The sequence below is a fragment of the Coptis chinensis genome, chromosome 5, assembly GCF_015680905.1.
Source record: "Coptis chinensis isolate HL-2020 chromosome 5, ASM1568090v1, whole genome shotgun sequence".
Classification (NCBI taxonomy): domain Eukaryota; kingdom Viridiplantae; phylum Streptophyta; class Magnoliopsida; order Ranunculales; family Ranunculaceae; genus Coptis; species Coptis chinensis.
Window position 1 is genome coordinate 79,386,687 of NC_141460.1, and position 12,697 is coordinate 79,399,383.

The window sequence follows — 12,697 nt, forward strand, 5'->3', positions numbered from 1 at the left end:
ATATGATGTCTCAACGAAGCAACATAAAGTCCCACTCATATGCAAAGCATTTAATCTCCACTAAGAAGATAAATAAGTCATAGGGACACATTTAAATTTCAATTACCTTGGATGCACTTACAACATCCATAGCCGAAATTCATGCAATTTCATTACATAAATTTTCCTCTTGATGAGCCTGTTCCCCATCGATACCCACTGTCTCAATCTCAGGAAGCGTCTTCTCATTACCTATTGCCTCTATTTGCAATTGCTGATTCCTTGACACATACGATTAGTAGACTTCCATGTCACTCATGTTCCCCCTCAGGTGTTCACCAGCCCTAACAACCGGCTCAGATTGACTCTGCTCAGTATAACACTTGTTAAATTCTTCAGCCGAAACATCTTTCAGCAAGTCTTCTCCTCCCCTATCAATAACATCAGGTTGACTCCCCGACAGCTGCCCGCCTCGGTAGGTTCTGAACATCCCTTCCAATTCATCGGGAGGGATAAAGGAGTTAATGGCATGGGTAGTGCACATAACTATTTGTTGCGCCTCAGTATCTTCACTAGGGTTATCAATCTGACCCAGTTGAAGTTGAGCTATTGGCACTTGGTGGTTGGTGACGTGACCAAGTTCAGATGCGTTGGGCATGTGATTGAAATCCTGTTATAGATAAAACATAGAAACATAAGTTATTTTGGCATACTTAGCCACAGAGGTGGGGTCTAAGCACTACACCATAATAGGATATTTGCAATACTGACTTTTTTTTATTTGCAACAGTTATTTACCGTTAGTAAGTTTAGCAATGTTGTAGAGCGTTACTTTATTTTGATGAATTTCAGGAATTAATTGCTAACGCTTAAAAATCGTTTGAGAAGTGTTGCAAATTAAAAACTTTGAAATATAAAACATAATTTTACTTTCTCTCTTCTCTCTCTCACCGCAGCTACACTCTCCAGTCTCCTCCTTCTCTCTCTATCTCTGCCCACGCACTCTCACTCTCTCTATCTCTGCCCACGCACTCTCACTGTAAGAACCCTAACTCTATTTGCTGGTGGGAAAACTTAAAATATGCTGCGCTCAGTTTTGAGGGAGAAAAACAGAAATGTGAGGGGAAAGACCAAACTGTATGTTCTAGGGCAGAAAAAATCGATTAATATTCTCGCTCTCACTTCGATATATCGTCAGTTTTAGCTCCAGTTTTCCGATCAGGTAATCTTTCTCTTTCTCTCTGCACCTTCAATCATTCGTTCGACGCTGGAGATTTTTCTCAATTTTTGCTATCAGGTTTGGTTCTTCCAAAGATCCTACACGTCTCTCTCCCTCACTCAATTATTGAATTAACAAGTACAACTTGTATATATCTTTTTTTGTTTGATGAATTGCAAAATTTGCGTCTTTTTTGGGAAATTGAGTTTGATGTGTTTATTTGTGATAAATCCCAGGGTTTTCTCTGCAAGAACTGAAAAATTGTGAAGTTTAGTGAGTTCTTGTTTGTGATAAATCTTTGGGTTGTTATGCAAGAACTGAAATTTAAAATTTTTGTAGGTGCTTATTTGTGATTACTTGTTTGATTGGGGGTGTACAATTGATGTTTGCTTAGTTAAAAAAAAAAAAAATTATAATTAAGAGGCTAGCTACTGGATGAAGTTGCACGCCAATTATTTGATTGAAATTTATTGAACTTATTATGTGTATGTTGTTGTGAGCTATTCCATGTTATTGATGTTTGTGAATATGTGATTATCAAATTAATGCTTAAGACTTTATAATCGTTTAGTTTGTTATACGTGATTCACCTGTTTTCATGCAAATGATGTTTATCTTTAACGAGTTAGATTTAAAACTGGTTGTTGATGGATATCACATACAAATTTTCCACGAGCTAGAAATAAAGAAGTTATTGCTAATTATTGGTGAAGCACAGGATTTTGGTCACCTATAATATATTGGCCTTGATAGAACTGTAGGATTGATATAAATTGTAAAGAACCTCATTATCACCATTTAACAAAAGGTTTAGTATTAGTTCCATTCTTTTTGTGTTTATACCTACTGCTGTTTGGGTTTCTTTTGTTGTATCCAAGCCTGTGTTCACTTATGACATAACTTGGTGTGTGTTGGAACTTGGAAGTTCCCATGACATGAAAGTGAGGTAACCACCTAATAAGTTGTAAATATCTTAGCTGTCACCCTAGTGTCCTTTGCTTTCCAATCTTGCATGCTTTCATATTGGATTACCATGCCTTTTACTTTTTACATCTGTTTATTCATTGTGGCGTTTCCTTGCAGTTTACATGGTTTTATTCACCTGGTTAGTATTATGAGTTATCACCAACATTACTCCGATGTTTAGGAATGCATTCAAGGTTGATCCTGTCTTTATTATTATTACTTATTTTCCTCGAGTCATGTAGAATCAGCATTGACACGTAATCTGTTTTGTATTTACTACTATACTAACACCTTAAAGTCTATGAACCTATGTGTACATACTTGTATTTGTATCTCATGTGTAATTTTTAGCTGTGATTTTCTTTGAACACTCTTTTACACTGACATATATGGTCTATTGATTGATTATTATTTGGATAGATGGAAAATAATGTGGAATTGATCATTAGAGTTACGAAAACCAGTATACTTTTCTCATTTTTTAATCAGAATCCATGAATTTGTTGTCTTTATCTTCTTGTATTTGGTTTTCCTCTATTCCAACACGATGATTGATTATATTAGAGGTTTTTGCTAGTTACTGCCCTTTGTGTTATCAGCATTAACTGACCTTTTCCATTCGTTCATGCTGTCATACATCCTTCTTGCATTCTTAGTGCCCTTGATGTTATCTGATATTGACTAACCTTTTCAGTGGTTCATGCACTCTGTATATTGTGGATGATGTGCAGTAGCTATTAACTTATGTTTAGACTTATTTATGAAGTGGTAGTCATATGTTTGTCAAACAGAGTTTAAGAAGCATACATTTAGGCTATCTCTGTCTTGATCATCCGACATCGAAACATTTTTTTGGAACCTTTAATGTTGGTAACATTATGTTCTGTCTTTCAATTCTCAATAGCTCTTTTGCATCTCCCTTGCAGTTTGGGCCTGTAGAAGGAGCATTATTTCCTGACTATGAAAGTGATCTTTGATCAGGGCCAATGGTGCCTGGTATGTTTATTGTACTTTATTTTCGTTTCACGGGGTTATATTTAGAATAAGCCAATAAAAAAAGAAGTTAGGTGAACAGAATCATAATAACATACCTTGAAGCTAATATTTGTTAGATGATATACCTGCTAATTTTAGGGCGAGGAATTTAAGAGCTTCTGCTAATTTTAGGGCGGGAATTTAAGAGCTTCTACTAATTTTATACCTGTTAAGTCTTTTAAATCGGAGAACTTATTTCAGTAACGAGGTTTGTTTTTGTTTATTTATTTTTTTTTAGTATTTAGGATGAAACTACAAATTAGACTTTAATTATGGAGGAGTTTTGTTTTATTTGGAGAATTTTTCTAGGTTGGTTTTGGTATTATAATTTGTGATAGAGGATATGAGGGAACTAAATCATGAATGAGTTGGCGATTAAATGTAGCTGAGCCATTGGGGCTATACACATTGTGAATTTTAATTTGTTGATTTTATGCAGCAATCATGGTGAGAAAGAAGAGGACTGAGGCTACTGGTGGTGAGGAGAGCTAAGAGGGACAATCCTCGGCGGTGGTGGGCGGGTGGTGCCCAAGCACCGCCCTTCGAAAGTGGTGGTGGGCGTCAAGGACCACCAGTGCAACAACATTATCCACCACTCCAGCAAGGAGGTGGTCATGGTGCAGGGCAACAAGGTGGAAGAGGTTGGGGACCTTCTCAACCTCAACAGGGGGGGCGAGGAGGATACAGTGGTGGCCCTCAGGGAGGACCTCAGCAAGGAGGCTGAGGAGGATATGCTGGTGGCCCTCAAGGCGGTGCCCTTTTCAACCTTAACAAGGGGGCGAGAAGGATACGCTGGCGGTCCTCAAGGACATGGTGGGTACAGCCCACAAGGTGGAATGGCAGCACCACCTCAATTTGGAGCTCTTCCTACTGGATATCAAGTCAAAGGTCAGCCACCTCCTATGCATGTTCCACAACCCCTGTATGGTCTCGAGAGCGTTGGAGTTATACTACTTTATGTTGTTTTTTGGCATCATTACTTGATAAGGTTCTTAGAGATAAACCGTCTTTGGTTTAGCATACTATCCTCCATAGTTTAAAAGAAAGTTTTTTTTTTTTTTTTTTTTGCTTAATGGTGTTAGAAGTCTTATGACATAGAGAGTATGGTTTATACATTTGGAAGACTGTTAGATCAGGTGCTGGGTTTTTATTTTTGGCATTTTTTATGCTGTTTATTGTTTTCTTTATATAATTGGAGTGTTATCTTCTCACCAGCTCCTCCCTTACTCCTTTTGTGCATTTATCATTGGTTCTTTAAGGAACAAATGAAAGAAGCAGCGTGGGAACTCTGCTCAAAACTTATGATTCTCTCTCATGAGGTTTACTAACTATCTTTCACTGGTTTGGTGGTGGTTTTAATTTTCAGGCCTATGACCGGCATTTGAATATGATACTCGGGGATGTTGAAGAAACTATCACGATAGTGGAGATAGACGATGAAACCTATGAGGAGATTGTTCGGGTATGCCACTCTTTACATTATTATGTTAATTTAAGTTTTCAATTGGCGTTGTTGTGAATTTAATGCCTTAGGGAAGGTTTCACTTGAGATAATTTTTAAAATGTTTGCATAAATGTTGTTTGATAAAGAATCTGTAAGAGTGTTAGAATTTTTCTAACTTGGAATCTTGATAGTCTTTACTTTGGAAGTATAGTTGGTTTTTATATCCACAAGTGATATTTAACTCCATAATAGGAAGGGAAATAACAAATATAGCCACATACCTAATCCGTTATGCTAACATTTTCGATTCTGTTTTTGAGAACTGAAAATAAAAATACTAACATAAACATGGCGAAACAGTAGCAATTCCAAAAGATCATCCTAATAATGTCCATGTCAATACTCGATACAGTAGAGTTTTATGGCTCAAGTTAGAAAGACTTCTCTTGATTGGTGATCGACTACGTCTTCTTCTTTTGTAGATACTTGGAACTATATTATCTCCTCAAGATACCGAAACGTGGGACGGGATTGATTCAAGCCAATGGCTTGCATTTAGATGTGTTACTGGTCTCATAGTTGATGGTTATATGGAACATGAAGTAACTAGTTGAATATATACACAAGCATATATATATAACAAGGAAAGTCACTAGGAGCTTATTGAATGAATGTTACACGTTGTTTGGTATGACTTATGAGAAGTTATGTTTGAAGGTAAAAAGTGGTATGTTCTAAATATACAATGAGTCGATATAGAAATTTACTTGCTTTTGTGTCCTTCTCTCCTGATTTGTTTATGAAGTGGCTTGAGAATTAGGGTGTGTTTGATTGCATGAGGGAATTTGCACCATTGAATCCCACATTTTAGTGCAATTCTCAAGAGATAGGAATCATATATAGGTAGGTATGGGAAATGTTGGGCAAGTTCTTTCTTAGCTTGATAGATCATTTTGTTGTCGTTCGGTGTATTGTGTAGGGTATCAATTTTATGAAGAGAAAAACAAGAACGCCAAAAAAATTGCTTCCTAATCGGATGAGTCATGCTCACCTCAAGCTCCTCGTCAAGTTACTACAATGTTTTCTTTTTAAACACCAATTTTATGTAATCATTGTTTATGTCGTCGAGATATGGGAGTAGACAACAAATGCTCTATCTTTAGGGGAGGGTGGTGGTGGTCAAGTATTTAATTAATTGCATGAATTTAATTAGTATGATTGTTTTTCTGAGTTCATTATTTATTTTGTGAATTTTTTGGAATTAGATGAGCTTTGTGGAGCGGCACTAGGATTTATATTGACTGAAGCCATCGTCACTAATGCTTGTTATTGCATTTTGAAGATTCGGGATTGTTTGGAAAATCGTATAGAAATTTGTAACCCTTAGTAAATCTGAATTTGTAATCCTCAAAACTCTTTTGAAGTTATATATATGGTTCAATGAATATAATACTTTTTTTAGGCGTTTGTTTGTGTTTATTTTACTTGTTAAATGGTATGAAAAATCATTGGTAATTTTATTTGTTTATATATGAAACTAGGAGGTGAAGGTTTAGGACAGAAAAAATAAATAAAATAATTTTTTTTACCATATCAACACATTAGTAACGGTTGTAAACCGTTGCAAAGCAAAAAATAAATATTAAAACATCATCAATAATCATTACAAATCAAATTATGCAACGCTTTTTAACCGTTAGTAGTTGTCACTTTGCAACGGTTAATAACCGTTGGAAAATTTGGTTTGCAACGCTTTTTAACTGTTGCAAACATTTTCAACACTTTACCCACGCCATATTTGCAACGCTTAAAAAGCGTTGCGAAAATTATTAGCAACGGTTTTTTGCGGTTGCAAATAGCCTGTTATGGTGTAGGAAAGGTGGTTGCAAAAACACCCAACAAACCATGTCCCACTTTTGTCGTGAAAATGACCATTTCACTCACCAAACGTTTGTTTTGGACATATTTTGCAACAGGCATAGTGTCGGGCAAGCTGTTAGGTGAAGAAGTTGTTGCATCCGTGGTGACCTCTGAGAGGAAGCAATACCAGACACCCTATTTAGGACTGTGTTTTGGGTAGTAGCCTTATTTTTTGGAGGGTTTCCATTCTTCTTCAGAGTTGCTGGAGGTGTCTTCTTCAAAGGCGGTGGCCGGTACTTGTTTCTTATTCAAACTTGCGGCTTCTTGATTGTTTGTCACAGCAGCAACAAGTGTCTTCATGGTGATGACCGTATGTTGTTTCTTAGTCAGACTCCCCAGTTTTGTGGAGCTGCTTTCCCTGGCAGTAGGACGTCGCACCCTTTTTGCAGTGGACTCTTTTTCACTTCTAACCCATTCTTCCTCTTCATCATCTTCCCCATTACATTCACTATTTTCACTGCTAAGTTCTCTTCTAGCCTTTTTCTCGACAACTATACCGGGTTGGCCTATCACATGAGTAGCAACAAGGAACTCCTCTACAGTCTTGTTCATCACCTGAAATGAATAAACGTTAAGGAAACAATAAGAAACATAAATGAAAAAATGGTATAAGAATAGCAAGGCAAACAAAAGGTCTGCATCATAGCCATACCAATTCAGTCTTCTGGTCTAGTGTTCTATGTTCCAACAAGAGATTGTATGCCAGAGTCGGACTGACCCACTCTCGCTGTCACAATAAAGCATAAAAGTATTACAACAAGCATAAAAATATGTTTAACACAATGAATTTAGAAGGCTGTGAACACTTGGGTAAATGAATATGAATATACACCTCCAAAGCATCTCTGACCACCGGTTCTTCTCTAACAACTGGGGAATGTCTAACCATTCCAGAACCACTAGTTTTTCTTACTACTAAGCTTTTTATCCCATGCACTGCCGTGGTAACTGTGTCCAGCAACTCGCACCCACCCTTTAAACCATGGGAAGGTCAATGGATCCAACCTTCTTCTTACCTCCAGAGATGGAATGTGGAGGAATACCCAAAGGGTGAATGCAAGGGCACAACCCTGGAGTGTGCCAGTATACTGCTGGGTAGCGCCTTGGAGAAAGTGGTCAGTAATACTATGATACAACTCTTCCAACTTTTTACAAAGGAGTTCATAGGCAAGAAACCCACAAGGAAAAGCATCAAACACCTCCAAATCAGCAGCAATGTCAACCCATCTTACATCGACAACTTTCGAGCCAGTAGGTATGAGGAAAGCTCCAAGGGCGTACAACCTATTAAGGCGATGTATGTCATTCTTCATCTCCACATCATGTAATGCATTAGCTTTTGCCACCTCCCTAGCTTACTCAATAGCAGTCAGTCGAATTTGACCACGTAGGGAACCACGACTATCCTTAAAATACCTCAATCTGAAATCAGTCGGATTCTTGGGATTCAATTCGTAATAGTTGTTGCTTGGACGGGCAGTGGAAAGCCCGGTGAGTAGTGAGAAATTAGAAGACTTAAAACTAATATATTTGTTCCCAATATGGTAAGTCAATGGTGCAATTCTTCTTTTCAGAACAGAGACAACCAATTGGGGGTCGGTAAAATGATTGTACTTCCTTTGTTTTGGATCCAAAGGGTCCACATTGCCATCAACAGTCAGTAGAAACCCAAACGGAGATGAAGCAAACCTACTTATTTCCTCTATATCAAACCCATTGAAAAGCTTCTCTCGAAGCATTTTAGGACAGCAGCGACAAGTAATCTTCGTTCCTGGCATCTATGCCAGTGCTTCAGGTTTCTTCCTCTTTCCACTACACAGCACACATCAAACCAGAGTGTGATAGTATTAGGACAACAATGCATGGGTAAAAACAACTATGGCTAGAGGTAATTAAATTAATTTGATGCATACTGCCTAAATATAATCGAATTCTCTCAGGTCGACCCAATATAAAACACAGATAACTAAACTATTAAATTAAAAAACTAAAATACTAGACAAAGGAATAATCCTACTAAGGTTTTCTTTTTTATTAAAAAAAAAACATGTAATCAAAGCCAACTGTATAAAAGTAAGGAATAAAATAAACGAACCTTTCAGTTTTGAGGCGTATCATTTTAGGGTTTGTCATGATTTAGGTGATTCTGAGTTTGAGAAGAAATTCAGTCATGGTTTAAGGAGGAATTTGGAGTTGATGTGTCGAACAAGCGTACATCTCAGTTCCCAATGGCATGTTCCCCCCAAAACTGATGTTATCTGGTACGCCGCACACATCATAATTAAAGTGGTAGCGTGGTCCGTCTGTAAACCAAGTGTAACCATCACAATAGACTTTGCAGGACAACCCAACTGCTTCATAAGACAATATAAAGATGGTTAAGAGCAATAAAGATAATAGTATCAAACGGTTATTGATATACAGTTAGAGTACTGATGAAATACAATTATCCAAATGATTTGGCTATTTCTAACTGCCCCATAGAGAGAATAACACGGTTATAAAACAATCAGCATAGAGAAGTAGGTCCTTAAAAGTCCCATAAGTTCACCATTTCAAAAACACCATCAGCCAGAAACCAAGTGTGACCATCACAATAGACTTTGCTGGACAACCCAACTGTCTCATAGGACAATATAAAGACGGTTAAGGGCATTATCTATATAATAAAATAGCTTGGTCTTTAAGCACTTTGTGTGAAGCCTACATCGGACAACTAACAATTAATACAATTAGTACATCTGACGGAAGATTGGCACGATTAAAGAGTAAGTTGATTCCAATTAGGAAACTACTAAAAGATATTGATTGATATTAATCCTCATATATATATATATATATATATATATATATATATATATATATATATATATATATATATATATATAGGCACGATTAAAGAGTAAGTTGATTCCAATTAGGAAACTACTAAAAGATATTGATTGATATTAATCCTCATATATATATATATATCCACAGGATCCAAGGCTATATAAATCTAATCTAAGTTGATTCAAATTAGGAAACTACTCAAAAGCTTGTAAAGATTTCGATTGATCGTTAGCTTCATAACTTGTGCCATAGGGCCTAATTGACTGTAGTGTCTAATTTTTTTGCGAGAAAAATAATCGAGGTGTGTTTGGTTAGAGTCATGATTCTTGGAAATCGGTGAGTAAATATAGAACATCACTATGTTTTAGTAGGGGAGAGAGTTTGAGCTGAATGTTTATTGGAATGCAAAGAAATATGAAAGAAGAGGATAATCCACTTCTCAGGTTTTTAAGTGGTTAGTGTGAAGCCTACATCGGATGGCTAATAGTGAATACAATCAGTACATCTAACGGTAGACCAGCACAATTAATGAGTAAGTTGATTCCAATTAGGAAACAATCTTTATGAAAACGTACTCAAAGAAATTACTACTTACTAATCTATAATTTATCAAACTTATCTAAATAACTTATCTAACTTATTTAAATTCTAACTTATCTAAATTTATCTAAAGTTATCTAAATTCTAACGTACTGATGATACTAATCCTCATAGCCTTTTTTTCGACAAACTCCTACATCGGATGCTTAATAATTAATGCAATCAGTACATCTGACGGTAGACCGGCACGATTAAAGAGTAAGTTGATTCCAATTAGGAAACAATCTTTATGAAAACGTGTAGCAAATATTCAATATGCTGATCTTATTTGCAGTGCAAGTGTGCAGATAGGTGTTTGTTAGAGAAAGGAAAATGATAATCCATGTTAAAGTGATTTCCTACTTAAGGTTTGGAGACTTAAGATGCCTCCAATAATCCATGAACTCTTCTGGGTATGCTCCCAATAATCGAAATTAATGACTCCCCTTTCATCTGAGTTTTCTCTCGGGGTGGGCTGAGATAACTTAGTTCCATCGGCTGTTATCCATAAAGCTTTGTAAGCTGAGAAAAAAGAGAAAATGAATTCCAAGGTTTTATATTACTTTGTTAGATACAAAGTAAATGGTGAGAAACAAAATCAAGAATCATTCAGGTTGAAGATAAGGGTAATTTCTAGATCAAGTTACTATACATTCGTATTGTAAAAATGTCATTTAAGTTAGATCAATTTTGTACGATTATTTGGAAACATATGTAATTTTTTATCGCCTCCACGAAGACTAGATGTAATTTGTAGTGTTGACACAATGAGTGTGAAAGGCACCCATAATGACTTTAGTGGCATAGCCACGGGTTAAATTTTAGTCCATCGCTACAGGACAAAATAACACACAAAGGACGGTCCACATCTGTAAAACCCCACATTTTTGGGCTTTGATATGAGTTCGGCCATTACTTCCAGTAATGGGCCTAAGGTGGATTTCTAGCATGCAATAGAACCCACGGGATTAAGGGGGGATTGGGGCTGTAACTAAGAGACACGATATGGGGTTGTCTCTCTCGGTCTCCCTCTCTCGATTTTGGGGGGATTCATCTCGGTCTTCCCAATTAGCAAACCAAGGTTACCAAGGAGGTTAATAAAGCATCTTGTTCATCGCACTTTGAGTTTAGTAGCCCCATTTATTTGAGGAAAATCAGTTAGGATTTCATTGATTGGATCTATTATCTATGGTGGAGGAATAGCCAACCAAAGATGGGTCACTGGAATTCGATACCAAGAGTGCTATATGCAAGTACATCTATCCCTCCTCTTCACTAGTTTAAGTGAATGTTTGTAGTTAGAGTAGAAATCGTAGTTTATATGAAAATTGGACTTTCTATCATGTGTATATGTTCCTTTACTCTCTCATCATTACGAATTGCATGTTTAGTGTAGCAATTACCTTCTAGAGATTGTTAGTATGCTGTGATATCACTCTCTATGACTCTTCTAGTGAATTGGAATGGTTTTGTATCATTATTTGTCGTATTTGCTGTTATTATATATTGGGAGTTGGAGCCGTTACCTTGTGCTCCAAGAGGTACACTCTCGAGTAAACCTTGTTGCAGGAAATCTGGATATGTCATGCACATACTTTTTAATAATTCCATAAAGCTTGATAAACGGTTCAACTATAATGCTTGTATGCATTATTTGTGTGTTTTATGGTGTGATCCTAATGGACGTATTTGATGAATGAATGGAGTTTTGAGTGTTGTCACAGTAAAAGACAGTCCTTTTGCTAGATGTTGCATGGTAAAGCAGGTTTATCCTACGCTTAATTAATTAGCGATAATACTTTCTTGGTTTACACACTAGTGCTCTTATTCCATATATAATGCTTACTGTCGTAGATAGTATATCCAATGGCAGAGACGGGTTACGTACTTGATAATTGTCTTGGATTTGGGGCGTTACAACATCATTTTGACCAAGATCTAATAGTTGAGATGTGCGTGTTCCGATTTAATTTTTGAAATGTGACATCAATGGAAACAGCTCCCTCTTGGTTTTTATGGGTTTTACTTATGGTTTTCCTTACACAAAGTCACAGGTACGAGCCAGAGCAGCATCAATTTTGGGTTTTTTTTACTAGCTATAAACTCCTAAAACCGAATCCCCAATTCCCAAAACCTCAAATGGTTATAGATATACAGTTAGAGTACTGATGAAATACAATTATCCAAATGATTTGGCTATTTCTAACCGCCCCATAGAGAGAATACCACGATTATAAAACCAGTAACATAGAGAAGTAGGTCCTAAAAAGTCTCATATGTTCACCATTTAAAAAACACCATCAACCAAAAACCAAGTGTGACCATCACAATAGACTTTGCAGGACAACCCAACTGCCTCATAGGACAATATAAAGATGGTTAAGGGCTTTATAGATAATAGTATCAAACGGTTATTGATATAATTGAATAAATATAATTAATTAGACGCATACTGAATAAATATAATTGAATTCTCTCAGGTCGACCCAATATCAAACACATAGAACTAAAGTATTAAATTAAAAACTAAAATACCAGACAAAGTAATAATCCTACTAAGGTTTTTTTATTCAAAAAAAACATGTAATCAGAGCCAACTGTATAAAAGCAAGGAGCCAAAAAAATGAATCTTTCAATTTTGGGGCGTATCGTTTTAAGGTTTGTCACGATTTAAGCGATTTCTAAGTTTGAGAAGAAATTTGGTCACAGTTTAAGGAGGAATT

At 36.4% G+C, this 12,697-nt stretch overlaps 1 protein-coding gene and 1 long non-coding RNA gene across 4 annotated transcripts; both read left to right on the forward strand.

Annotated features, from left to right (window-relative positions):
- Positions 1–961: 961 nt before the first annotated feature.
- On the forward strand, positions 962–3,706 carry LOC147499121 (uncharacterized). Its single transcript, XR_015194412.1, has 3 exons — positions 962–1,201; positions 3,091–3,160; positions 3,639–3,706. It is a non-coding gene; the product is annotated as an uncharacterized LOC147499121 (long non-coding RNA).
- Positions 3,707–3,773: 67 nt separating this feature from the next.
- On the forward strand, positions 3,774–6,108 carry LOC147499122 (uncharacterized). Of its 3 annotated transcripts, XM_086559102.1 has the most exons (5): positions 3,872–4,087; positions 4,566–4,661; positions 5,126–5,360; positions 5,623–5,722; positions 5,909–6,108. In XM_086559102.1, the coding sequence occupies exons 1-3, from the start codon at positions 4,010–4,012 to the stop codon at positions 5,255–5,257; spliced, it is 306 nt and encodes a 101-aa protein (XP_086415228.1). In that variant the 5' UTR covers positions 3,872–4,009; the 3' UTR covers positions 5,258–5,360; positions 5,623–5,722; positions 5,909–6,108. The 3 variants fall into 3 exon arrangements, 1 of the variants encoding a protein (XP_086415228.1); XR_015194413.1 differs by lacking the exon at positions 5,126–5,360 and having other exon boundaries at positions 3,774–4,087; XR_015194414.1 differs by lacking the exons at positions 5,126–5,360; positions 5,623–5,722 and having other exon boundaries at positions 3,950–4,087.
- The last annotated feature ends 6,589 nt before the right edge of the window (positions 6,109–12,697 follow it).

What these genes read in the sequence shown, in the direction of transcription:
- LOC147499122 (XM_086559102.1), top strand. Translation starts at nt 4,010, where the DNA reads ATGGTGGGTACAGCCCACAAGGTGGAATGGCAGCACCACCTCAATTTG. An exon ending in TACTGGATATCAAGTCAAAG is followed by an intron (nt 4,088 to 4,565) that starts GTCAGCCACCTC and finishes TTTAATTTTCAG; the next exon opens with GCCTATGACCGGCATTTGAA. An exon ending in CCTATGAGGAGATTGTTCGG is followed by an intron (nt 4,662 to 5,125) that starts GTATGCCACTCT and finishes CTTCTTTTGTAG; the next exon opens with ATACTTGGAACTATATTATC.